The sequence below is a fragment of the Camarhynchus parvulus genome, chromosome 1, assembly GCF_901933205.1.
Source record: "Camarhynchus parvulus chromosome 1, STF_HiC, whole genome shotgun sequence".
NCBI lineage: Eukaryota > Metazoa > Chordata > Aves > Passeriformes > Thraupidae > Camarhynchus > Camarhynchus parvulus.
In genome coordinates, this window is record NC_044571.1 from 41,639,617 (window position 1) to 41,664,876 (window position 25,260).

General features: G+C 39.6%; 1 protein-coding gene across 1 annotated transcript in view; it reads right to left on the minus strand.

Moving 5' to 3' along the window:
• Positions 1–1,134: 1,134 nt before the first annotated feature.
• GPC6 (glypican 6) overlaps positions 1,135–25,260 on the minus strand; it is a 727,318-nt gene continuing 703,192 nt past the window's right edge. The window contains exons 7-9 of the mRNA XM_030946960.1: positions 19,987–20,123; positions 10,920–11,095; positions 1,135–10,486 (exon numbers count right to left, since the gene is read on the minus strand). Coding sequence (XP_030802820.1) covers positions 10,284–10,486; positions 10,920–11,095; positions 19,987–20,123 — 516 coding nt within the window. The 3' untranslated portion in view covers positions 1,135–10,283. The remainder of the gene's footprint in view (positions 10,487–10,919; positions 11,096–19,986; positions 20,124–25,260) is intronic.

The window sequence follows — 25,260 nt, forward strand, 5'->3', positions numbered from 1 at the left end:
TGAAATTTACTGGTCTGTGGTTGTATTTGTAGAGATACATATATGTGTGTATATGCATACATAAATGTGCATACAGGGAAAGAGATGCATCCTCACATGCACTATGTGCATATGCCATTCTCAGAAATGCAAAAGGAAAACAAGAGCAGGAGGCCTAGAATATTGGACTGAAATGGGTGCTTCACAGCCAGAGCTTTTGGTTTCTGCCACATTCCAAGTGCCAACCCCCCAAGAAGTATTCTGGTGAAGGAAAAATAATTTCTTCATTTGGAGTCTCAAGAGATGGAGGGGGATACAGATGAGGCTGTGCTTAATTATTGTTCAGCTTTTATGAGTTATTTCTGCCATATCACTCAGCTATTTTTTAAGAGGTGTGTTAGTGGTTTGTCAGCATTAACCTGTAGGTATTAACCTTGCTTTCTCTACCGACCTCTTAGATGTGTGTTTTCCTTTCACTGATGAAGTAAGGACTGAGACTGACAAACTACTAAGTGCATCAATGTTTCAACCCAAAGGTTGTTTTTATCACAGTTCCTCACTCTTTGAGGCCCTGCATTAATTTTCTTCCTGTCCTTTGGCTATGTGCATCATAATATTTACTAACTGTCTGAGCTGGCTGTAGCCCTGTGTGCTGCCTCTACCAGCCTTGCAAAGACATCTGAGATTTCAGAAAAGACCTGTTTGAGCTCCATCCCTTGTGCATATGTGCATTGAAGGCAGTCTCCTTTCCTGTTTGAATCTAGGATATTTGACTGGTTCCAATGTCTTATAAATAAGAATATAAACACAGCAGTGTCAGGCAGCATTCAGAATGTTGGTTGTATGTCTGGTTACACCAGGGTTTGTTTGGCCCAGAAACAAAGTCATTGTACTGCGACTTCTCCAGGTGGAATTCCTCTCCAGGCTACTCACTCCAGCCCTGGTGTGAAGAAGAGGAATCATTGGGCCAACACAATAAAAAGCATAGGAGAGGGTCAGGATGAAGTTTGGACCTCTTGTTTCACTAGTGGCATCTACCTCCAGGCACTTAGGTGAGATTTCTCCACGACAAACTTTGTCATCCCAGGCAGCCTGTGCTGGGAAGGGAGGTAAGCCCCTTCCCAGGTGTGGAGGTGCCTGGGAAGGGGCTGACTGACTAGAGATCTACAAACACAGTGTGCTCCCTGAAGTGCTTGGTGGGATGATCTGAGGCCCTAAGTCACAGCTGATTTTCATGAAGACAGATGGCATGAGAGGTAAAAGAGTCAGTTGCAAAGGACTGAGAGAAGGTAGGCATTGCCCACCAGGAAGGTCTTGGTGCTCTTGGCACTGTCACCACTTCTTGCTTCCAAGCTCTCAGTCTACAAGTGGACAGATTCACAGCTAGTAAAGCAGAGCTTTCATTGTCTCTTTTTTATAGTTAGTAATCATAAGGCTGTATATCATTGCAGTGGAAAGAAAATTCTAGTGTTGCATCCGAAGTGTTTACTATAAAAGGCTATATACAGAAATAAATTCAATTGTGTTAGCCCTACATAAAGTGATTTAAGGCATTTTGCACCAAAAATATCAGGTTCTGTGAGACCTATTTCACAAATGTATCAAAATGATTGTATATATTTTTCTATTTCTATTTCTGTGGTACAATACTTCTCTGAAGTTACAAATCCATAAAGAATCTTTCCCTTAAAAGTTCAAACCCTGCCTTGATATACTGCTATATATATACAAACATACACTGCCATATGCTGCTAAATGTTCTATCTTTGTAAGTAGTACTTGGAGAATGAAGAACTTGGGATTTTTCTCAAACTTTCATTTTGATTGGAAACTCCCAAATTTGAAGCTACTAATTCATTTCAGGTATGAGCTATAAACTGGTTTTGGGTTTTTGTTGTGCCAGATTAAGCTGAAATGCTAGAACCAGATCAGTAGAAAAGCAGGTTTAAAGTTTAATGATATATTTTCAACCCAACCTCATTGCTAAAACTAATTTTATTCTAAACTTGATTTGCATTCATATATCATCCCTATAAATTCACATTTAGCTATGTTAAATACTAATCTAGAAATATAGCATAAAAACCAGAGCTAACAATTTGCATGCTTTCAAGCAATGTTTGTATGTCTGTAGTCATAAAAGTTTAACAAACAGTATAAATATGAATTGACACCCAAACCAAGAAATCTGAGTTACTTAAACAACACCCTTTCTTTGAATTTGAGAAACGTAACCAAATTGCTAGTGGAAATTAAATGATGTTGCTCATCAGCAAGAAAAAGTAACCTGGGGGGAGTCTGTCTATAAATGTCCATCAATTTATTTAGTTTGACTTCCCTGAACATCTGAATGTGAATTCCTCATTTGTGTTCAGATTAGGCAGAAGTTGAAAAGATGTATCGGAATATTTCAGAGGTGCAGATGCTCCCTTCTCCCCCCTCAAGTACACACACGTATTCACAAATTATTTACAAAATATTATTGGAGCCTCAAACTAAACTAATAGCATGAAGCTGAAATCTGAAGACCTCTGACTACTATTTGGGCAAATTTTTGAGACTGATCATCACTCTGTAGCTCTTAAAAAAACCCCTAAGGTCAACCAACTGCTTAAAAATCTTCTGTGTGATCTAACAACTGAAAAATTTATCTGTAGTTACATTACATGTGTACAATGTAATATACATGTAGCTGATGTGTGAAATAAATGAAATGAAGCCCACAATATTAAAATAAAATAAAAAAAAATACCCAACACCAGACCTCAAAAGAATCAATTACAGAAGAAATATGAATTGTTTCCTGAAGTTGTTGCCCATTCAGTTTACCTTGCTATAGAAAATCCACAAGTTCTTTGGCATTGGCCTCGCTGGCTCATCAGCATACCAGACAATAACAAAACAGAAATTTCAGGCTATAGTAATAAGAAAGAAGTAGAATTTTGCCACAGCTGAATGAATAACCCAAAATATAGTTTATAAGCTCTAATTCTAGATGGAAAAAAGAGTCAGCAGGATTTATGTCAGATAATCCAGAACATATATCCAAACAAGCATGTTTAGAATAGAGAATAAAAGCTAAGGGTGGGGTTTGTTAAAGCCCAATAGAAACCTCCCAAACAAGTGCACCAAATCTCCCTGTTGCTACTTCCTCTGTTTGAAAATAGAAGCTGTAGTTGCTACCAAAGGCACAGAAATCTGGTGAAGCGAGATAGAAAATCCAGTGAGCTAAAAATGACAGAAAAGACAGTTCAGCCTGGAGAAGAAAATTGTCATAGCCAACACTGGGGACTCAAAGACAGATAGGACATGTGGCCCACAGGAAGCATTAGTTAGAATTATTTATCATCAGGAAACACTAAGGCAAAAGGTTTTTTTTTTATTTTGAAAGGTTTTCAAGGCCAGGATGATACTTTGAGGTGAGGAGTGAGGAGAGGAGGGATGAGAAGAAGCCCTGTCCACCTGTAACCTGGCATTTGGGGTATTTAGTGGAACTACGTCTAAGAAACTTAGAAGATTAATGGAGTTCGGGCTTTCTCCAAAACCTTCTCTGAGTGTCATTTTCAGGCAGGAGAAGAAAACTCACTAGATGCATAGTGAAATTGAGTAATTTTTATGATACATGTGAATAACTTTTGTGTCTAAATAAAACTTTTTAAAAATTAAAACCGGACTATAGACACACATAGAAAACTGTTTTGGGTAGTAGGCTCTTCCTCAGACTCTGAAACATACAGAATTAGACGGTCTACCAGGAAAATGAGAAGAGAGAGAAAAACTTTGCAGCAGACTACCAAAGCACTGCTGACTTGTGAAGCAATATTTATGCCTTTGCTATGTCCATGAGTAGATAGTTATAATCAGACTACACTGAAAATTCACAGGCAGTAGGTTGAAAAGAAGAGCTGGACAGATGTGAGGAGCTCCAGCTGTCCCTCACCTGATTTTATTGTTAATCCCCCACAGTCATATATATCTGCTGGGTCTCACTGTTGGAGCCACTCTGCCCTGACTCACTCCTCAGCTCTCCTTCTATTCATCTTGGAAAAACAAACTCCATTGTTGGCAGGGACAACTTGCTTACCCAGGAGGCTCCCTGCTTCAGACAATCTGTGTGGGGGCTCAGGAGATCCCTGGAGAGTTACAAAAGAGCTGCAGGAGATGAGAGCAGGAGAGTTGTCTAAATGGCTAGCTTCCCACTTAGGAGAAATCAAATTTCTTTCTAACTTCCTCAATGCTTGGAACTGAAAGCCACATATTCTGCATTATTTTCATGGAAGAAAATCATACTGATTTATGTTTTAGTGGGAGTAGATTTGTCTTCCCTGGAAATTTGACTTTAAAACATCTTCAGAAATGCTGACAGATGGATCTCCGCTATATCTAAGATAAATAGTTGACATTCTTTACATCTTTTTTGCTAATGATAAATGGACACACTCTTTCCCTATTCCCTCTCAGGAAAAAGACAACTCCTCTTAGTAATACAGCTGTTCTGAATTTAATAAACAAACTTCACACCAGATGCTGCCAACTGCTTTAAGTATTAAGCTACATGGATTTCTTGGTGGCAGAATAAAGGAGGAAAAGGAAGATGGTTTTTGTCATCAGTGTGAGACAAAAGCCTTTCATGTGTGCTATACTGTTAATTATCAATGCTACATAATTATACATGAAGGTGAAATAAGAGCTGACTGAAATATTGAAACTTCTTGAACTTATTTAACTGTGTAGACTTTAAGCTGCACATATGACAAAACACAAATGACTTTCTTGAACACATGACTTTCTTGAACTCCTGGAAAGTCCAGAGACCTTGGCTGTGGGAGAACCAGGCAGAAAGACTGCAACTGCTTTGGAGTACAGGTTGAAAACTTGCAGGTGACAATGCTAACACCCATAGTGTTAGCATTGTTTTTTTTTATGGACAGTGTTGTTGTTTTATTAAGAGTCAGAAATAAACCACATATGAACAGCTTCCAGGAAAAAAGGGACTTAATTTTTCTCAGCGATTGCAGTCAAAATCCTTGTTAATGACAAAGCTCCCATTTGCTTTGTCATGGCACCAGAATTTCACACAGGTGCAATGCACAAGTCTGGTTATCACCACATATGATGCACAATCAGAATCATGAACTATATACTCAGCTTAGTAGAAAAACTAAGTAGATCCTGTAAGTGAGCACTTCATGTTACATTGGCAAATTACCCTCAAGTGATTGGTTGTTTGTATTGGTCTGCAGATTTGGATTGGATGGACTGTTGCAAAATGTTCAGACTAAATTAATTTGAGACCATCACTCTTGTCCGATGTTGGAACTTTATTTTAAAAATCAAAGCTTTTCATTCTCCATTGCGTCTCCTACACTGTTTAACAGAGGAGGAAATTGTTACTATCATAATATTTATGCTTCACACACCCTGTTACCATGGTTCTCTGGTCTTTATCATTATCTTATCCAAAAAGGGTCATAATTACACATATTAATGTGATCCTCACAGTCCCTCTGAGTAGCTGTAATGAAAACATTGCCATGTTCAGTGCATCACCTGCCCTATTTTTCTTGAAAGTAGGCATTGCTGAGTCTATTATGTTTTGACAACATAATCTCAGTACTGACACTAAGACTTAGCCTTTGACTGCTGAATTTCCCTTTAAAATTATGTTTTTTTCAATTTTATGTAACATTCCACTGTTGTTACATGTTCCACTGTAACTCTATCCATTCTCCTCTAGCAGGTTTGAACATTTGTGGGTTAATATAGTAAACATAGTTTTGTGGTCTTTGAAATGTGGATTTCTTCTAAATACCCATAATGAAATCTATAGAAACCTGCATAATTGTTCTAAAATTTTCTGTATTCAGTTCTAATGGGTTATCTTTGGAAACAAATTAAAAACAAAAAAACACAACATGCATCAGTGCTGTAATTTATTTTTTATGTTGAAATAATAAAAGTTTCAGTGAATAAGTAGAGTTACATTTGATAATGATTCAGAATCAGTTAGTAAACTGAAGGCAACTGCTGCCTGCTGAGACACTGCACAGAGTCCACCTCCCAAGAACATCTCCAGCTTATAGAATCACAGAATCACAGAATGGGTCAGGCAGGAAGGGACCACAGGGGGTCATCTGGTCCAGCCTCCCTTCTCAAGCAGGGTCATCCTAGAGCACACGGCACAGGATTGTGTCCAGATGGTTCCTGAATATCTCCCGTGAGGGAGACTACACAGCCTCTCTGAGCAATCTGTGCCAGTGCTCAGTCACATGCACAGTAAAGCCATTTTGCATGGAAGCAGCTCAAACTGGTTCACATATCTGTGGGGATCATTCTTACTAAAAGTCCCATGGAATTGGGATGATTTGTGCATCTGAAATTCAGATTTTCAGAGCTTTCCATGGACAGTGGTCTATGATGCCTCTTAGGGAACTGGGATAGATCAACCCTTACCAGAACACTGAGGCATAGTTTTCTTTCCCCTTCCTCTTTTGCAGGAAATCTCTATTCTCTTTTTTCAATTTTTCTGATTGTCTTTTTTTGAAATGCCTAAGTTTGGCCAAAGTCCAGGTAGTTTGCACCGCATTTACGGTGCTATGTACTGAATCATCAGTAGAAAAATCTGCAGTAAAATGAACATGAAAAATTTGGGGATGATGCAAAAACAACTCAGTTAATATTGAAAAGATAAAACCTCACAGGGGTCTGCAGCAATGATTATGTAATTAATTGCATCTAATTTTTTATTAGCCTCCACTTTAAAGGAACATTACATATGAACAACTTCTGGATTGCGCAGAATAGAGGGCTTACACAATCAAAGGACATTTCCTTAGGACTTAGCTCCTTTTCCTTGAACATGTAATTGTCTTCTTTATAATTTCTTACTTTATCTGCTGCTAACAGAAGAGAAATATTTAAATTGTGACATACCAAAAAATTACCTCAGAAGAAGAGCCATTGGATGCAAAGGATGTGCGAATAGAATAGTTGGAAATTATGTAGATTCTCACGTTTATGAACATGAATGCTTTTTCTTCTCTCTCCTTCATTCCCAATTTAATTTTCTCTGTAGATTTAATAGCTCTCTTAATCTCAGAAAAATGCAATGTATGAAGAGTGTATTCAACCTTTAGGGACTATTAAAGCAATGTATACACAATAACTTCACGCAAAGGCATCTCCATCTCCTGACAAAATATCACCATGCATAGTAGCAAAATAAGAGGAGAAATAACAATATTGAAGACAAAAGTTTCTGGCAGAACTCCCACAAGAATCACATTTTGGCAAAGATTAAGCTGGTGTGTCGTTTGAGTGGCAGTTTATAAGATCTAGTTCAAGAAGAGCAGGGCAAGCTCCTCCAGTGATGACCGTCTTCAGTGAACCCCTAGTTCTTTCTTACTCCTTGTCTGAAAAGATCCAACTTACTCCTTGTCCAGAAGTCCATGGAAGTCTGCAAATAGATGAGAGTGCCCTGGACACACACCTTGGCTGCACCAGCTGAAAACAGTCATCAGATCACCTACATGTGTGCCAAGGTTAACACAAAAACCTGATGAGTCCATCTGCTCCTTCACTAGCAGAGTGGAGCAAGTACAGCAGAGGACTTGCATCAGAGGGCTTGGACACTTTTGCCTGTCAATAAGCTTTCAGATCCAGAATAATCAGATGGATATAGAATAAGTTACCACCAAATAAATACACAGCCAGAGAAATCAAAGTCAACTTCTCCTGAAACAAAGTTGCTGAGGATGCAAGAGGATGTGGAGATGGGTAGAAAAAGATGGACCGGGGGAGATTTTTAAAGGGTTCTCCTTGTAGAAAACTGCATGTGCAAGTTCAGGAAAAAAATTAAAGGTAAAGACCTTCTGCTTGATACCTGCTATACCAGGGCAAAAGAAAAAGCCTATGAGAATTGGCTTAAACTTCCTGGACACAGTAAATGCTCAATCAGAAGACCTGCTCCAGGGGAACATTTGGAGAAGCGGGAAGCATTGCTATGGCCATGTAAGACCTGTGTGATCTGCACACTTAGACAGTGACATACTAATCTGGGCCCAGAAGAACAGACCATCTATCAGGGCCAGGCTGGATGGAGCCCTGAGCAAATTTATCTGGTGAGTGGCATCCCTGCCCCTGGCAGAGGGGGATGGAACTAGATGATCTTTAAGGTCCCTTCCAACTCAGACCATTCCATGATTCTATGATTCTATGATGCTATCTATCATTATGTTTCAAAGTAAACAAATGGGGAAGAAAAAGAATTGAATACAAGTGGCTCAAAACTTATGCTTTTTGCTATTAGACATACTATATAAATAGATTGTAAATACTTTTTTTGGTAAAAGTGCTTAAGTATACTTTATTCTAATGTGCTGTGGGTTTTCTATTTTAATTTCATGCCTAAATCTATAGCTAATTATAATTTGACAAGAAAAAGCGATTGCAATGGATATGATCTACCTGCTCTGCTAAATTGGAATGTGGTTGACTGGCTTTACAGTGTTACCACAATTTGTGTACACCATTTCCAGAGTCAATGTAAGAATCAGGAAATAAATTCATGGCAAACACCATCATTTCAACACCACGCAGAATTGCCCCAAAAATCCTTTGTCTGTGGTTGATAAAAGAAGGAAGATTTTGATGTCTAATTGTTGACACACATTTGTCCAGGATTTAAACAGCTTCCATCTTGGGTATTATGACCAGATGCAAATTAGGGAAACTCTATCCCAGACCATAACCATTTAGACAATGATTATTAAAGCAATGTATCCTTGAAGAATCTGAAGTACAATTACCATCACAATTAACATCCATGTCCTTCTCTAGGCCTATCATACAAACTCACATGCTCCCCCCTGCCCCCTCCACCAAATACACACATATGAGAGAGGTTTTCTTCACCAACCTGCAAACTTGTTAGGAAATGGACAACTGGATATGTAAAAAATTCTCTTCTTTGATTTTCATGCTCACCAGTCATTAAAGGGTTACTTTTCAGAGCAGCAAAAAAAGAAGAGTTGGTTGACCAAACATTTTTTTTTCCTTATAAAGAAGTGTCAACCCTGAGCTTGTAATTAAGAAGTTAAAATCTGTGATTTATATATATTTATATATATAAAAATAGATGATCATACTAAGACTAAAAAAGTGAAAGAAATCTCCATGTCAGTACTATATATTTGCTTGATCTGAAATTTTGTAGAAGAAATCCTTGCGACACTGAAATTAACTGATATGAAGGATGTAGTTAGGTGTGAAACACGCTATTGATCCAGTTGCTGTTAGTCTGTTAGAGAATTGCTGTCTTGGTAGGGTAATGGACATAGTAGCAAAAAGTTCTAATCGATGTCAGAACAGCAACAAAAGGAAAAAGATTACATCACAAGAGATTATTTTCTGTCTGAACCCGTGAGGGGTCAAGAGAGTTGTTTAACATTACCATCATGGCTGGTGAGCTCACAGGGGTGAGCTAAGTGGAAAACTGTGACAATTCTATAACATGGATAAATCCTAAAAGAAACTAGGTGAAATCGTGCTACTACTCATATTTTTACTAGGCATTAAGATTCAAATCCTAAGCAACTGTAACATGACATTCTGAAGCTAGTGGAGCTACTACCATACTAAAAGATAAACTTATTTTTCAGCTTCTCTACCTTCATACCAATCTGATGTGGTTGGCAGATGGAGTGCAAGACATTCACTGCTGAGACATACTTTTTTTGGGTTGGGGAAAAAAAAATCCAGCCTTCCTCCCTATAACAGTGATCATTCTGATGACCTGAATCATCCTACAGAAGTTCCTAAAGGAAACCTGGCTGTCAGTGAAGAACAGTTGCATTTTTTTTGTTCCTTTCTTGTCTTTTTTTTTGTTTTGTTGATATTCTGTTGAAATGCAGCAGCCTTGAGTCAGGCTTGATTCAGAAAGAAAACTTTCTTGGTTTCTTCCCCCGTCTTTTTTCTCACTGGGGAAAAACACATACTGTAAGATCTTTTTTCCCTTTTGCAGCATAAAAGGAAATGAAGCTCAGAAAGTCTCCTGTAAAGGATTGAGAAAGAATTCTCTCAAGAGTGGATATTGTCTTCAGAGATATCTGAAAAAAGCAGGAAGCAGTTCAGTCTGGCACCTGGTACTCTTTGGGAAAACTAAAATGGGAAGCAGGTTGCAATAACTGCCATCTTGTAGAAAACTGCAAGTGTTTGTGGCATGGTCCATTGTCCAAGAGTATAAGAAAAGAAGAAAGTAGGCTGTTTCTGTAGCTAAAACACAGTTTCTCTGACTAGATCCAGGATTATCTCCACTGTCTCTGCAGTAGGAGGCTGAGGAAGATGAGGAGCAATGTCTGCAGTGAGCAGCCAGGCCGTGTGGCTGAAGCCTCCACCTCCCTCCTGTCCGAGTCGACAGGCGGTGCTTCAGTGGTGACAAAGTCAAACTCGGTGGGGCAGATGTCATCTGTGCAGCCACTCCCGCTGCCTGAGCCGCTGGTTTCGTCACCTGGCACAAAGGAGTGAGGGAAACAGCATGAGTGATACAGCTTACAGCTTTCATCCCTTTTCTCCCTTCCACTTGGCACCCCAGTGGGGATGAACACATTGGGAATGAGGAAGTGTTGGTGGTGCTAAATTTCATTCAGTAAAGCTTCCAAATGAAACCCACTATGACTTAATTAGGTGATTAAGTGCTCTTCTGAAAAAGGATCAGACTGCTGGCATTATGGAAAGCCTTCGGTGTCTGGATGTATTAAACATGAAGATAAGCAAGAGAAGAAAAGGAAACAATTATATAACTGGAATTTCATGGAACAGAAAAAGACTTTTTATGTTGTCAGCAGCGCAGAGCACAAAGACCACAAAGTCATTGCAGCGGAGCCAATTTATAAATGGGTTCCAAAATTACAGCTATGTAATGACAGTTAATGGTTTCTTACTTGTGTCCTGGAAGTTGACATCATTCCCATTGTATGCATTCTTCAGTTTGTTAGTCATGACACGCAAGGCCATGATTTGCTGTCGAATGAAGGTGTCTGGCCTTGTGATGTCCACATCTACTTCTGGATTGTTGATCTGGTTGGTTAAGCCATCGTTCATAATCTCAGGCAAGTATCTAGGCAGCAGAATGAAAGATTAGTGTGAGGCACAGTAATTCCAGAAATAAAACACTGTGCAGTAAATGATGTGCTAAGAAATTCAATGTGCAGTTCTCAGAAAGATCCATTAAAACTGCTTTAAAAATATAGTTTTTAATTTCACTGACTCCAAAGGATCTGTTTAGTAGAACAGCTGCATGGGGAGCAGAAAGGATTTAGGTTTTTCAACCTCCTAACTCTCCATATACTCCCCAGCAAGAGCAATGACTGTGTGAACTATGGAAAAGGTTCGCAAGCCAGCAGTAAGTCACCACATATTCATATCCTCTGTTGACATGAATGGCTGCACACTAAATTAAGCATCTAACAGTGCATTCTGCTGTTTTTATTTCTTTCTGCTTAAAAAATATGAAGTCCTTTGTTGTATATAGCATATTTGTTGTTCTGAGACAGTTTAGAAGCCTATCTTGAGGTATTACGGCTTTCCTAGTTTAAAAGAGCACTTAATTTTCTTCTCTAATTCTTCCTTGCATCTCTTTTTTGGACCACCATGAACAACATCTCCAGCCTACACGACATCCAGGCCCATAAAAAGCATTATAATTTTACCAAACTCCAATATTCTCTTTGATTTGGTCATTATTCCTTTAAACCAGGCTATGCTTTCATGTCTCATGTACTTTGTGCATAACATTTAGGGTATGGCATTTCCTATCCATCCACAAATCTGAATTTTTTATTCAAGCTCTTACCTTAGAATTTCTTGATTACTGCAGCATTCCTTTCTCTGACCTTGAATAATGCAGTCTTAGGCTGCTTGCAGGCAGCAAGTGTGCTTTTGCACATCTTTCCCCTACAAAAAGCAGCCCATGCCTCCAATCATCCTACAGTAAAATCTCCATTACCCTTTGTTAAAGATGCACTCTTTGTCCCCTGCTGTTCTTTGTCCTCAGGAAGCTCTCCTTGTAGGCTTTTGCAAAGCTATATTTTTCCCTGCTTCGAATTTCTGTCAAAAATTATCAGTGCATTTTATAGCTGCCAGGCTGAAAGAAGGTTGACATTATTTCTCTATGCTGGCATGGCACCCTGAGAAAATAGTGCATCACAGCTTCCCTCTTCTCTCTTGTCTGTCTTTCCTACTATCTTTGTCTCATATTTAGGCTGCAAAGGATTTGGAGCAGATCTATCCTTTGTTTATGTTCTTTATAAGGATATTATCTATTTTGTAATTAGTTTGCATACCAGGCTGTCCTACTGATGTTTGTGGGAGTCCTCGTGTGCTTGTGTGCTCAGACAATAAGTAATGATAGCACAGTCTAGCCTACTAAAGACAAACTTTCATGATGCCTGGTAGCAAATACAGTTTGAGAGTATTTCACATCACTCTCACTTGTGCGTGCCCAATTCTCTACCAGCGCTGAAGTTTGGCGTTGATGACAGCATGGCTCATATTGGTCTGGAAAAATAAATACCTCTGGAAAATAAAGGTGAAAGTAAGGGAGATGAAAGGACTTTCTCTGTTGAAGTCATGGTGGAGAGAAAATAAGCTCTGCATTGCTTCTGGGGGCTCACAAGACAACCACACTTCACTGCACTAAGGAAGGGCTTAGTCTCAGCGTAATGGGTCCTCGCTTGCAAGATGAGACTCATTTGCCACCAGTGGCCTTTAAAGGCTTACATGAGAATAATCCTGGGGGTGTGTGAACATGGAATCGTGAACACGATTGCCAAAATACCCAGCCTCAAGCTGCATATCCTGCTGTTTCACTAGTACCATGATGAGAGATAACATTGCTGTGGGGATCCCATCCAGACTCCTGCAGTCAGATTTACTGTGGTGAGAACACAGAGCTACCTCCCCCAGTATGGAAGACTGCAGGCCATGGTGTTATGAATCACTAAAGACAGAATAGGAAATAATTCTGCAGAGCTGCCTGGAGGCAGTAGGATGGAGACCTTGGCAGGCAGGGATGCTTTGGACTGCAAAGGAACAGCATCTCCATCTGTCACATGTCTCTACCAATGAAAGGGCTGCTGTAGATAAATTACTCAGCCTAGTAGTAAATCAGCAATTTCAAGGTGCAGTTGATTAAAAAAGCAAGAATATAAGAATTGAACTACTGGCTCAGACAGGATGATTGTCTTTCTCTGTATCCTGTCCATGACAATGGCCATAGCTATTAGCAGCTACGAGTGATCTGAAATTGCGAAATATTCATGTGGATTGATTTCTTTGTTTATGAAGGGTTAACAGCCCTTTATTGCAAGCTGTCCATGAGAAGCTAAGGACAGCTCTGAAGGGCAGCTCACAGGCTTTCTTTGGCTGATTTCTTTCTGATTTCATTTTGTCTTACCATCAATAATAAAGGAAGAATGTACTGACTTAAAGCAATTAGAGAGTGCTCTAGTGTGTGCATTTCATGGAGGTTTGTATTTTGCACTGTGACTAGTGCCCATCCGATGCCCTTCTTAGGACAGTCTAACTTACGTGGGGCAGCCCATTCAGTGATTTTGCCACACACCCTGCCACACACCCTGCTTTATCTGCCCAGGATCTGGTGACCCCCAAAGCATTCCTGGCAAGTGTACCTCAGTTAGGTGTGTAAGGGACACATACTTGGTGTAGGTCACAAGAAATCCATGGCCTTAACGCTGCCTCACAGTTAGCTGGATGCTTAAATTCCCTTGGCATTTAGGACATAATAGCAAAAGAATTAGAAAGGCTGAAAATTAATCTTTAGGTTTACACACATACCAAATCTTGTGTGTTCAAATGCAAGTGTCTGGGCATAAGCAAAGTCCCACTCTCACCAGATCTAGCCACCACCAGATCCAGTCACAGCTAGTCAGGAGTTTATTCATCAGTGGAGCAGGGACAGCTGTTAGAGTCCCATGAGCCTTTGGCCAAATGACTAGTTCATTATGTTTCATCTGCTGGGATTTCCTTGCATAAACATAGACAGCTGGTGCCATTTGAATGCTCTTAGTTATTCCTCCTCTTCTTGTCACTAGCTCTGAAAGGTGAGCTCTGAAAGGTGAGGCTTTCTGGATCATATCTGCAGGCTTTAGGGGGTGGTCCTGGACATCTGGGGCATCTAAAGTTATAGTGTGTGTCTTAAAGCAGCTGAATTGAGTCTTGAATGCCACTTTAGCCACTAGGATGTGGGCTGCTTGGTGTCACGCTGTCACTCCAGTAGGGTTTGAATATCCACTAGGTCCAGGGTCTAATTTCCCAGTTCCATGAAGGTGTCATGACTACTTAGACCATCTTACATAGCAATAGGTAAGTGTGTTCAGACAGTGGAAAACTGCCTCTTTGAGTACACTGACAGGATACTGGGGGTCTTTTCAGGCATGTTAACATTGGTGCTTTTAAAAATGCTCAAGCAGTTTTAGCCCAGGCTCTGGTCCAGAGGGGAGACAGTGTCCTGTATCACACTCATCCCAGGCAACACAAAGAATCTCCAGTGACACTACAACTGCATGGGCAACACACCCCTTATTGTCTCACCCATACTGAAGTACCTGAATTTACATGTTTGAATGTGTAACTGGATTCTGCCCTCATTACTGAACTAGTCCACCTGCTTCTTTGCAGGGGGAGAGGAAAGACAGAAAAGCCTCTATTGAATGAAATGTCTTCAAATAGTTTTCCTTTCTTTAAAGGACTGATGCAGATATGAGAACAGGTAGCCCAAGGTGTTTTGTGAGTGGCAGCCTCGGAGAGGCAGCCCAACACATGTTCTGACAAAAACATTTTGATGTGTGTGGGGTAGGGTTAAGTCACACCGAATAGGAAGCCATGTCTTGGGACCATGATTTGACAGAAGATTTGTTGCTGGCTGGGCAAAGTTGTTGAACACAGCTGCTTTTGCTGCAGTTCCGTAAGTTGAGACACCCTGGTGAATTTTAAGCTTTGCTGCTGCTTCTGCTCTCCTTAATGATCTCTTTGTAGGCCTGGCCATTACAAGAACTGTATGCCCATTGTAAATGAAGAGAAGTGCCAACCTGAATCAGTGTCTGTTCTTTCCATCCTCCTTGGAAAGGGAAAAAAAAAAAAAAAAAAAAAGAGAGAGAGAGAGAGAAGCAAGCTTTCTTAGCCCTCTGAGTATAGAGAAGCCAAACAACGCTGTTTGTTTTCTGGTGTTTGCTCCGTGCTCAGCTGTGTCAGGATTTTAGTGTAATTTATGTTGTTTTCTAAAATATTAATGCTTTCTGTTCCTCTTAGCCTTTCCACAGTTCTTGCTTGTCTCAGCAGACACAGCAAAGATGTCTTTTGGCACATCATAGCCAAGTACCACAAAGCCTATTTAAAACCACTTCTCTTTTACCCCTCTTTTATTTTTTTAATAACCTGTTAATGTTCCACAGCGTCTGCTTCCTTTTCAAGTCTAAAAATGATTGATGAATCAATCACATATATAAAGCATGTAGAGTTGTCATCCCATCCCCCCCAAAAAAAATTGAAAAAAAAAAAAGGAAGAATCTGATTTTTAAAAAGAATCTGTCTATAAGGGCAACACTCTCCATACTTTGCTGCCACAGCAGCTGCTTACAGTACAACTGGGCCATGCCACCTAGGCAGTACTGGAGTTTTTCCAGGTGCACAGAACTGTAGGCAATAGAATACAAAATACAGCACAGGCTTACTCAGGCTGGGCTGGGTTTAGTCAGTCACATCTGGTCCAGAAAGATAAGTGCAGTGGAAAATTGGCTTGTTTGGCTAACTAGTTCACCTCATCTGATTCTGTTTGCTCAGGAGGTAATCCCCACAGGATATTTTCAGTTTGGTTTTTCCCCTCCATCTTGGAGAAAAGCTTGAGCAGACACAACGAGAGAGAGAAAATCCTCACTGCCAGTTTTTTTGAAGGTTTAAAAATAAACAAGTGCATCCATTAAGAATAGGCAGTTTTCACACTTAATGAGAAGTGGTTTATTCCCCCTTTCACTAGTGGTGCTAAACAATCATCTGTGCCTACATCCATCTGAAGGACACTCAACTCATCGTCACTTTTCTGGACAGCAGTGAGCAACTTTCTCAGGGCAAACACTGATCTGATGTGTCTTTCTTCCCACTGAATTTCAACAGAAATTAAAAGCTCTCTACCACAGAAGTAGACACTCCCACATGTGTGGCAGGAGAAGAGGAGAATGTCAGGACAGATGAGAATCTATCTTGTGTTTGCTGTGGTGACATACCTTGTAGTTTTGAGCTAGATATGGAAAATTATAGTGTTCATTTTCCCTTTTATTCCTTACCTTTCTCTGTGTTTTTCTGTTTGTTTTATTTTTCTGTCTCATTTATCATTCTATTTCTTCTGTTTGGAGGAGTGATAGGTTCCTTGTGGAAAGGAATGCAGGTCTCATCTGTTCCATGGATTACAGCTTTTCAGAGCTAAGACATATTAATAATTCTATAGCCCTGGTGAGCATGAGCACCAGGATGATAGAGCATGAGAACAATCTCAGATGCTCTGCTTGGAATGAGCTGGCTGAGTTGGTTGGAGCAATTCAAGGTTTTTCTCCTGAACATCAGAGGGTTCCAGATTTGGTTGCTGTTCTTACTTCAGTAAAAGTCATATTTTCAAAGATTGATACCTTGGACTTTGTTTAAGTCCTAAAGTCTGATTTTCCATCACTCTTGGGAAAATTTCTTAATTCTGAAGAATACCTATTAGTGAAGATGCCATCAGCTGTTGTTGAGAATTTAATTGCATGTAGGGATGGAGGTAAATTTTCAATGTTTGATCTTAATGTTGTTTTTTAGGTCCTAAATAGCTTTCAGAAATCTGTCTCTGCGCATCTGGTAGAAGATGTTAATTCTTTAAACATAAAATTTTGTTCACGTTCTTTTGCGAATACAAATATGATGGAGAAATCCTGCTGGGCATCTCTCTAAAAGGCACTTTGTCTGAAGTAGCTATTATTATTACCTTTAATACGGATTTTTCAAAAAAAGAGAGTCATCCATCTAATAAATATTTTCCTATTTCCACAGCACTTGGTTTCTACGTGATGTGACCTGATTAAAACCATTATTTGTACAGGATCAGCAATGAGCCAAGTGCACCCTTCCAGAACACCAAATGGATGGCTCTGTTACGCCATGATTACTTGTGAATTGGCGACCTTCAGTTGGTGACCTGGTGTCACTGTAAATTAATCATGGCAGCAAAGTGATATTTAGGGAGTGTAATAACCACAAATGACCTTGGTGTAATGCCTCTCTCAGGAGAAAGCCAAGCTCTCATTCTCTGTGATCTCAGGTTTGTGACTCTTTTCCCCTGTAAAAGCAGCATCAAAAGGTGATGTGTAAAGTGAAACATAAGGCAAAATGTCTATCTGGCAATTCAAAGTTTCTAATTCTTTATTCCAAAACAGGATTTGATTAAAACCCCAGCAATAATTTCATTTCCCAATGGTAGGGAACACCATGTTGTCTTCTTACTTACAGCATTAATGTCTAGGAAGACAGGAGGTGGCTAAGTTTCCTTTTTTTTTTTCCTATCACAGGCTTTTGTCATATTCTCTGGAATTCAACATGCAGCTCCTCATATAGCACAGGGGTGCTTATGACAGACAGCTGACACAGTGAACACAGATACATATATATGTGTATGGAATACTGGCCAGATTTTGCTATGCTCATTCTTGTGAGCTAGTATTTGGTATCAGATACTAATCAGTCTGATGAAGAAAACCTTTTCTTTTTTTCTGCTGCAGTAAAAGTATTTGTCCACTGGCCAAGAGGTGATTTTGCATTTAGAGCTATTTATTTTCAATATTGTTTTTAATACTATTTCATATCCAGCCATGGCATTCTGTGGTGTTTCTCTGATTTATTGCTATTGCCTCCACCTGAAGCATTTATTAAATTCTGTTACTGAGACTATGACTATACATTTCCTTTGTGAATGGATATTAAACAGAAACTGGACAGAGGAGCAGTGGCTGGACTTGCTGAAATGGTATCTTCAGGTGACATTTTGAAGCTGTCACTCTACATCCAGTGAAACATCTGTGTTCAATTACCAAGGAGATTATCAACAGAGGACTGCTCTTCTCTCTCCAGAACATTAATCTCAGAAGGCATAATGAAGAAACCCAGGCTTTTCATAAGATAAATCTGCAGAAGAAGGGTGAAAAACTGTATGCATAAAACGCACCTCCTTAACTCCCAACAAATGTGGAAGCTGTGCCAAACCCTTCAGTGAAGGAGCAGCAGAGACCTGCCAAGTATTTGCCAGATGTGGTACAGACACTAGTGTTAAGCATGGAAACCAGGAGGAATAGATAGATATTAAGGGATTTGGCTGCTCTTTTGTAGAAAGAGTAGCATATATCTCTTACTGATGCATGCACCCTGATGGCATTTAGCTGGCATGCCTTGAAGCTCTGCTTAACTGCTGGCAGTGCACAGGCCTGAGCTCATGTCTTTCAAAGCTCATAACAAGAAGGGATAAAATAGAGAAAGAGAAACAAATTTTTGTTTCTCTTTTCACACTGTTCCTTTATGATGAGTCCTGTAATAGCCAGACACTCCTCCTAGTACATCTCTGAATCCCCAGGGGCTTTCTCTTGATCTGGGACTTAGCAACTAAGCAGCGGGTCATGCTTTTGGACAGGTTTGTTCACATGCATCCATAAGTGGATTCAAAGGGCTAGCAGTATCCCAAACAGCCCCCTCCTCCTGTCTGTAAAATGAATTCCTTTGAAGGCTATGTAGTAAGGCAAGGAAAAAATGGGGTGCATTCAGTATGAAACATCCTCCTGTAAACTGTGCTCCTTATCAAAATGATCAGATGATGAGATGGTGAGGTGAGCGCAATCTATTTATGCATCTGTCCATCCATACATCTGTCTAAAATGACACTGAGCATGTTTCTAAGTTTTTTTCCTATGTTGTCTTACTTTCACCGTTGTTATATTTTACATGCTTGTCTCATTTTTTTCTATTGTTTGTTTAATTGGTTGGTTGTTTTTTCTTTTTGGCTCATTTTTATATTTTGTCTTCATATGTATCTTCAGGCAAAAGGAAAATAAAGATTCCAGTCCCTGAGTGCCAGAATGTGTCACTTCTCTCGAGATTCAGCTGTCACCAGACACTCAAACCTCTCCACTCCCCGTGTTTACCCAAAAGCACAGGATACTCCTGCACACCTGAAACCATGCCCCTGGCATGGTCCCTGAGCCAATTCCTCCCCCTCTCAGCAGAGATAATCACAATCTCTTCTCTGTCAGCTGATGAATCCACATTGGGACTTTTGGAGACACCTGCTCATCTGCTGGCTCCTGCTCTGCTGCAGCCAGGGCCAAGTAAACTTCAAAATTAAAACTCACAGAATACTCATCATAAACACGGGCAGATGATCACAGTTATCTCTGAAGAAGTAACATAAGGTCAAATCTTCTACACAAGGTAAGTAGGAGTGCTGTATTTATTCTCTGGCAGTGATTTTTCATTTTTTGCCTCCCCCCCAGTAAATAGCCCTAAGCTTTGCCAGCCAATAGAAAGCAGAGCTGAAATTCCAATTTCTATTTCATCCCAGTATGGTATCCCGAGAGTGCAATTGCTTCACAAGCTGTCAGTCCCAACACAGGGATGCTAAATGGACCTAAAGAGCTCTTTGAAATCTCAGTATAAATTATCCTTCTGGAGCTGAACCAATGCACATTTTCTCCCTTCACATGCTGACCCTCTGTGCACATTTACCCAGACTCACACTCCAGCCTTAATGGCATTTTGACAATAGGAAATCTTGGCTACAAGGGGCATGTGGACAATGACTTACTCTCCCCATTTCTGTTTCACCCTCATAAATAGTTTTGTGAAAGACCCCCAGTTTCATGAATGCTTCAGGCCAGGTGGGGATTTGGGCTGGGTGGGGTGGAGAGGGGTCCACCTCACCTCGCCTTGGTGTGGCCATTCCAGCAGTCCTCCTCGACGGACGGACCCGCTGTCACTCGCTCATCCTTGCAGATTGTGTAGGGCAGTGTTGACCAGAACTTTTTAGAGAGCTTTAGCTTTTCTTTAATGTCTGTTACCTGATTAAGAGACAACGAGAGGGAAAACAGATTAAAAAACATCAGACACACTAATTATAATGTTGAACAATACATTGTATAAATTTGTAATGGTGATGATGGTGAAGGTTAAAAAAGCTAAAGGTGTTAAAACTTAATTTCCTTGTGTTTAAAAACAAGACACCTAGCATTTGAGTTCAGAACATACAAACAATCAAAGTCACCTTTTTCCACAGGCAAGACATTAATAAAAGCATGTTGCATCTTGTGCTTCCTAGTTTCCATTTATCTAAGATTTTCTAAATATACACCTTTTTAAGAATTAATATGCCTCACAGTCTGCTGAATGTGAATTCAGTTAAATAGTGTACATCAGATAAACCCACCAGCTTGGTCATGCCTTAGAAAAATATTATATAGACAGCTACATGTGCAGGTTCTAAAAAATGGTGCAGTGCTGAGCTGATGTTGAACTGATTTAAGATACACGGGCTGAATACATTGCAGTACATTTGGATCTCAGTTACAGTGAGAAGTCATACAGAGGCTATATTCATCCTAGCTATTATGTATAGCTAAATATCTGTAGCTGAATACAGAATCCACATGCAAGAAATTTTGGGACAGTGTCAAAACAGTTTCTTTACCTTATAAATTCCTTGAACAGTAATTTAACTTGGTGTGATTCAGGTGGCAAGCAGGAACAAACTGAATTTCCAGCATCAACTTAATAAATAAATACTCTGACTAAAATTTTATCAGTTCTTGTTTTGTGTATGGTATGCTAGAGTGGAGAAATCGACAAGAATAGATAGAAAGAACAACAAAGGACAGACTACAAAGGATGAATGCCGCCACTGTGGGTCTTATGGAAACAGATGCATTTCACATTAAGTTGTAATAGGATTTAGGGGAGCTTGTTGAATAGCTTTTAAAGGAAATCACTAAGCTTTGTTCTTTAAAAAAACAACAAATAAAAGCTCTCCATTCCTCCATTCAGTTTTGAGATTGTCTTTTAGCTTGTTGAGGTACAATATTGGACTCGGCTATTTATCTCTTTTATCTTTTTTTCTCAGGACATGATAGCTCTCCTCACAAATGGCCTATGCTGTTTTGCCATGCTTAAACTCTGCAGAATGTCACTTTATAAGTCAGGAGATAGAAACAGCTGAGGATGTTATTTCAGAAGCACTGTTTGAGTTTTCATCCGCAAGAAATAAGTAGGACAGTATTTTTCTGTATGGGTTGTTGACAGTGTTTCTTGCCATGATAGACACCTTATAAATCTCCTCCACACCCCTTGCCAAGCCCTAGTTGCTTTGTTTTCACATGAGATACTAGTGGCATTTGCAAGCCTTTAAAGTCTCAATAGGGGAGCCCTGTCAAGCCAAAAAATAAATTCCAGTTTACAGGCTGTGAGCAAGGCTTTGGCAGAAGTGGAGATGGTCTCAGGATGCCTGCCCTTTCTCATATATTTGGTCCATAGGACCAGGGGTTTTGGGGAGATAGCAATCCCTCTTCTTCCCTTTCTGCCCATGCTGAGGGAAAAACCCCTAGGTCTCTACTGGGACAGCCAACCAGCACAAGCAACCCAGTTAAACTGCCCATTGTTCATGGTGTGTAAATTCCTGCTAGGACACAATGAGAATAGAGGAATTTTATAGAAAGTGTAAGGAATAAAGATCATAGGGTGGAGGATCCATTATTATAAGTTTGCTGAACATGAAAGTCAAAGGGATAGATTTTCTTATTATTGCTAGTGCCTGGCTGACTATTTACATGATTAATCTGATTGATATTGGTTGTGAGTAATTAGCTTTCAGAGCAGTAACTTCATTGCTTGCTGGAAGTTATGTAAAGCTATTCAAAACTCATGTGTTTGGAGTTACATTCAGATTTTGCCCATATTCAAATTAGAGCTGGCGCTCTAGAACCTGCAGACTTCTGTTTTCAACAAGTGATTCAACATCTATTGGAAAGTGATTTTCCCCCCGACCCTTCTAAGGGCCGTAATTTGGAGTAGAAGCGTTTCCTTTTCATAGAAGCCAGCAAAAGGATGGAGAGCGATTCTCACATCTCACATGCTGCACATGCTCTCCAGATACTCCCTGAAAATCAGAATGAGGACTCCCATTCCCCAGTCTCTTCTGAAGATATTAAATGGTGTCTGCATGCTCTATATTAGATAACAAATCATTAAACTTCCTAATGGATTTTTTTAAAATTTGTGTTAAGGAGGTACACCTGATAAAGAAAGATGGTCTTACTTTACTCAGGATCGTTGGTAAATGACAACTAATTAAATCTCAGAGGCATCCTTCTGAGGTGTTATTCCCATTTTAAAGCCTGGGGGGAAGCAGACATTTTACATGACTCACAAAAGGCAGCAACAGTAAAAATTACTACAGCTTAGGGAAATGTAACCATTTACAGTCTCTCAAGATGCCTTTGATTCAGGGGCATTTAAAATTTTTTTTATGTCCTTCAGATATTTCCCTTCACAGCTATCTCCCACCTCACTCCTTCCTATTGCTTTATTTCACCATGGAGCTTTGCACAACTTGTGTGGACTCAGTCTCCGTAGTCTTGCCCTTTCCTGCTGTCTGAGCACACCTCTGTTAATCCTCAGTTTTTAGCACTGGAGTTTTCACATCTGTCTAACTGGTTCCTTGAACCTCATCCTGAAACTTTTTAGAAGTGTAGTGTGGTGTCTGATGGCTTTGCTAAAGGAATTCTGAACACAGATTGATTCACTTCCTTTTTTAGGGAGTAGCCTGATGGCCACTTCTGTGAGATGAATATTTGGGCAGGCAATGACTTTGGAGTACTTTTAATGTAACTTTAAATGCAGAATAGAATTAAGAGATGCAATGCCTGCCATGACATGTTAAGCTTTTGCCTGTGGATTTCAGAGTTTTTAGTTCTGGGATCTTGTCAAGCATGACCACAGAAATTCTCTTATTAGTCCCCATGGTTACATGTTCCTCTGTACATTGTTTTGATCGCCGCCAGTATTTAAAACTTTGTAGTAGATGTACAGACCCTTGAAAATGAGATAGAACCCACTAAAGACTCAGTTAGCATTGCTTGCTTGTGATTTATGAAGTCAGACTACTGTATTCCCTAGTGACCTGTGGCCTTGTAAATGATTCCTCGGTATTTCCTATTCTTTGAATTAAAGATTAACTTTCAAGCTTGGTTAGACTTCTGTGGAAACATTTAAATATGATACATATGCAGTTTTGATATTTTACATATTTTCTTTCCACTTGCTCTAGCAGAGATTTATAGGGATTAAGACAGCTGGATATCTTTGGCTGTAGCTAGCCTGATTTTCCCTAGCTATCTTCCTGACATAGCCCTGATATTATATTGAAATAGCCTTTTTTCAGCTACTTTGGAGGTATGAAACTTGTTCTGAATTACAACACTTTCTCATAAGAAAAAAGATATAGCAAGAAACACGCAAAAAAGTTAAATTTTTAATTTATTCAGAACATTAAAATGGATATTAAAATAGCTTTGTCTTGATCTATAATTGCTAACAGAAGAAAGGCATTAATGTGTAAGTGAGAAAAGTTAAGTATTTGCATAATTTGCAAAGAGAAACTCAAATCCAGAGTTACAGGAACGGTCTAGCTACACACTCTACACTGAGAAAGGCAGTTTATTTCATATTTCTGCCACTGACTTACGCAACCAAGTCAGTCATGTATGACATGCAATTCCTCAGCAGAACTTGGAAAGGCACCCATGAGCTCAGTTCCAGGCCTATCAGCATGGGCTCAGTTGTAAGGTAAATAAAGCTGACCCATGTTTCCGTCATTACTCATCTTGCATGCCAAAGTCATGAAGTGAGCTAAAAGCAAGCCCGTCATGTTAGTAGGAATCAGACCCTACATTCCTTGCTTTATTTCAGGACATTTGGATAAAATGAGAATTCAAAGTAAGTTTTGAATATACCATGTAAAAATAAAAGTGTGCTGAATATCAGTTTCATAAGGCATGAAAGATTGCAGAAAGACCCTTGCTTGTGAGCAAGGCAGACAATTGCCAATGGAATAACTTTGGCTTAATTTTTGATGGAAGAATGCTTCTTTGGCAGTGTGATAAAGTATGCTCAAAAGCAATTGGGGACAAAAAGCAAATTTTAAATGTGGAGTCCCTAAAATAATTTTTAAAAAGTAAATTCCTTACTTTTTCTTTTTGTCTTACTCTACCAAATCTTCCCCTGTCAAGATTATCTCATATTCCTTCCAGATTTACCATACCCACCAATATAATTTCTACTTTCAAAGAGAAAGGACTATCAGAAGATGCTAAAATTGTGTTCAAAGATGGTGAAATGCACACAAACCTGATGTAGGTTCAATGCAATAAACAAAATAAAATAATATGGAGTCTTTATGTTAAGAAGAAATGTTTCCCATTAACCTCTCTTTCTTCTTCCTGCTGTTTTTGAATTGCATTTTTTCCTTGTTTTTTCTGCAATTTGGAAAGATTTTCCTTTTGAAGAGAAAGCAGAATATTCAGCTTGCCTTTCTGTCAACACCTTCTCCCTGTGGATGCTCAGAGACATCTTGATGCAACATCCATTGTGAATTAAGCCTTTATGACTTGGAAAGATGTACAAATGTTTCTGGTTGTTCCCTGGAAGTTGCTTCTCTGGGGTACCAGGGTGCCATCCCAGATGTTGTACTGTGGGTTGTATGTGGCAGCAAAGACACTTGGCAGATGTTTTGAGTGCCTGCTTGGGATGAGGTGCTGTAATTTCAGGCGCTTCAGGCCGTGTATGTAAAGTGTATTCTAACAGTGTGTCACACTGACAGAACAGCTACAGACAGCGAGTGGAAAGAGGTCTGACATTTTGTTTCAGAGAACAGACATGAAAGCAGCCATCACAAACCATGTTCGTGTCTGTTCAGTTTCTTTAGTCACAGACTCCTTTGCCCTTTCATTCACAAGCAGCATTTAACTAATGCCACTTCTTCATGCTGCATTATTTTCCAGTGAAAAAGCAGACAAGCTTTTTGTTTGCCTGCTGCTTGCTTTGCCCTAGAAGTGTCTAAGACACCCAGCCACGCACTCAGCACCCTTGCAGTCTTTATTAAAAGTAATGTAGATCTTGTATAATGGTGGGCAGCTGGATAATGGATTT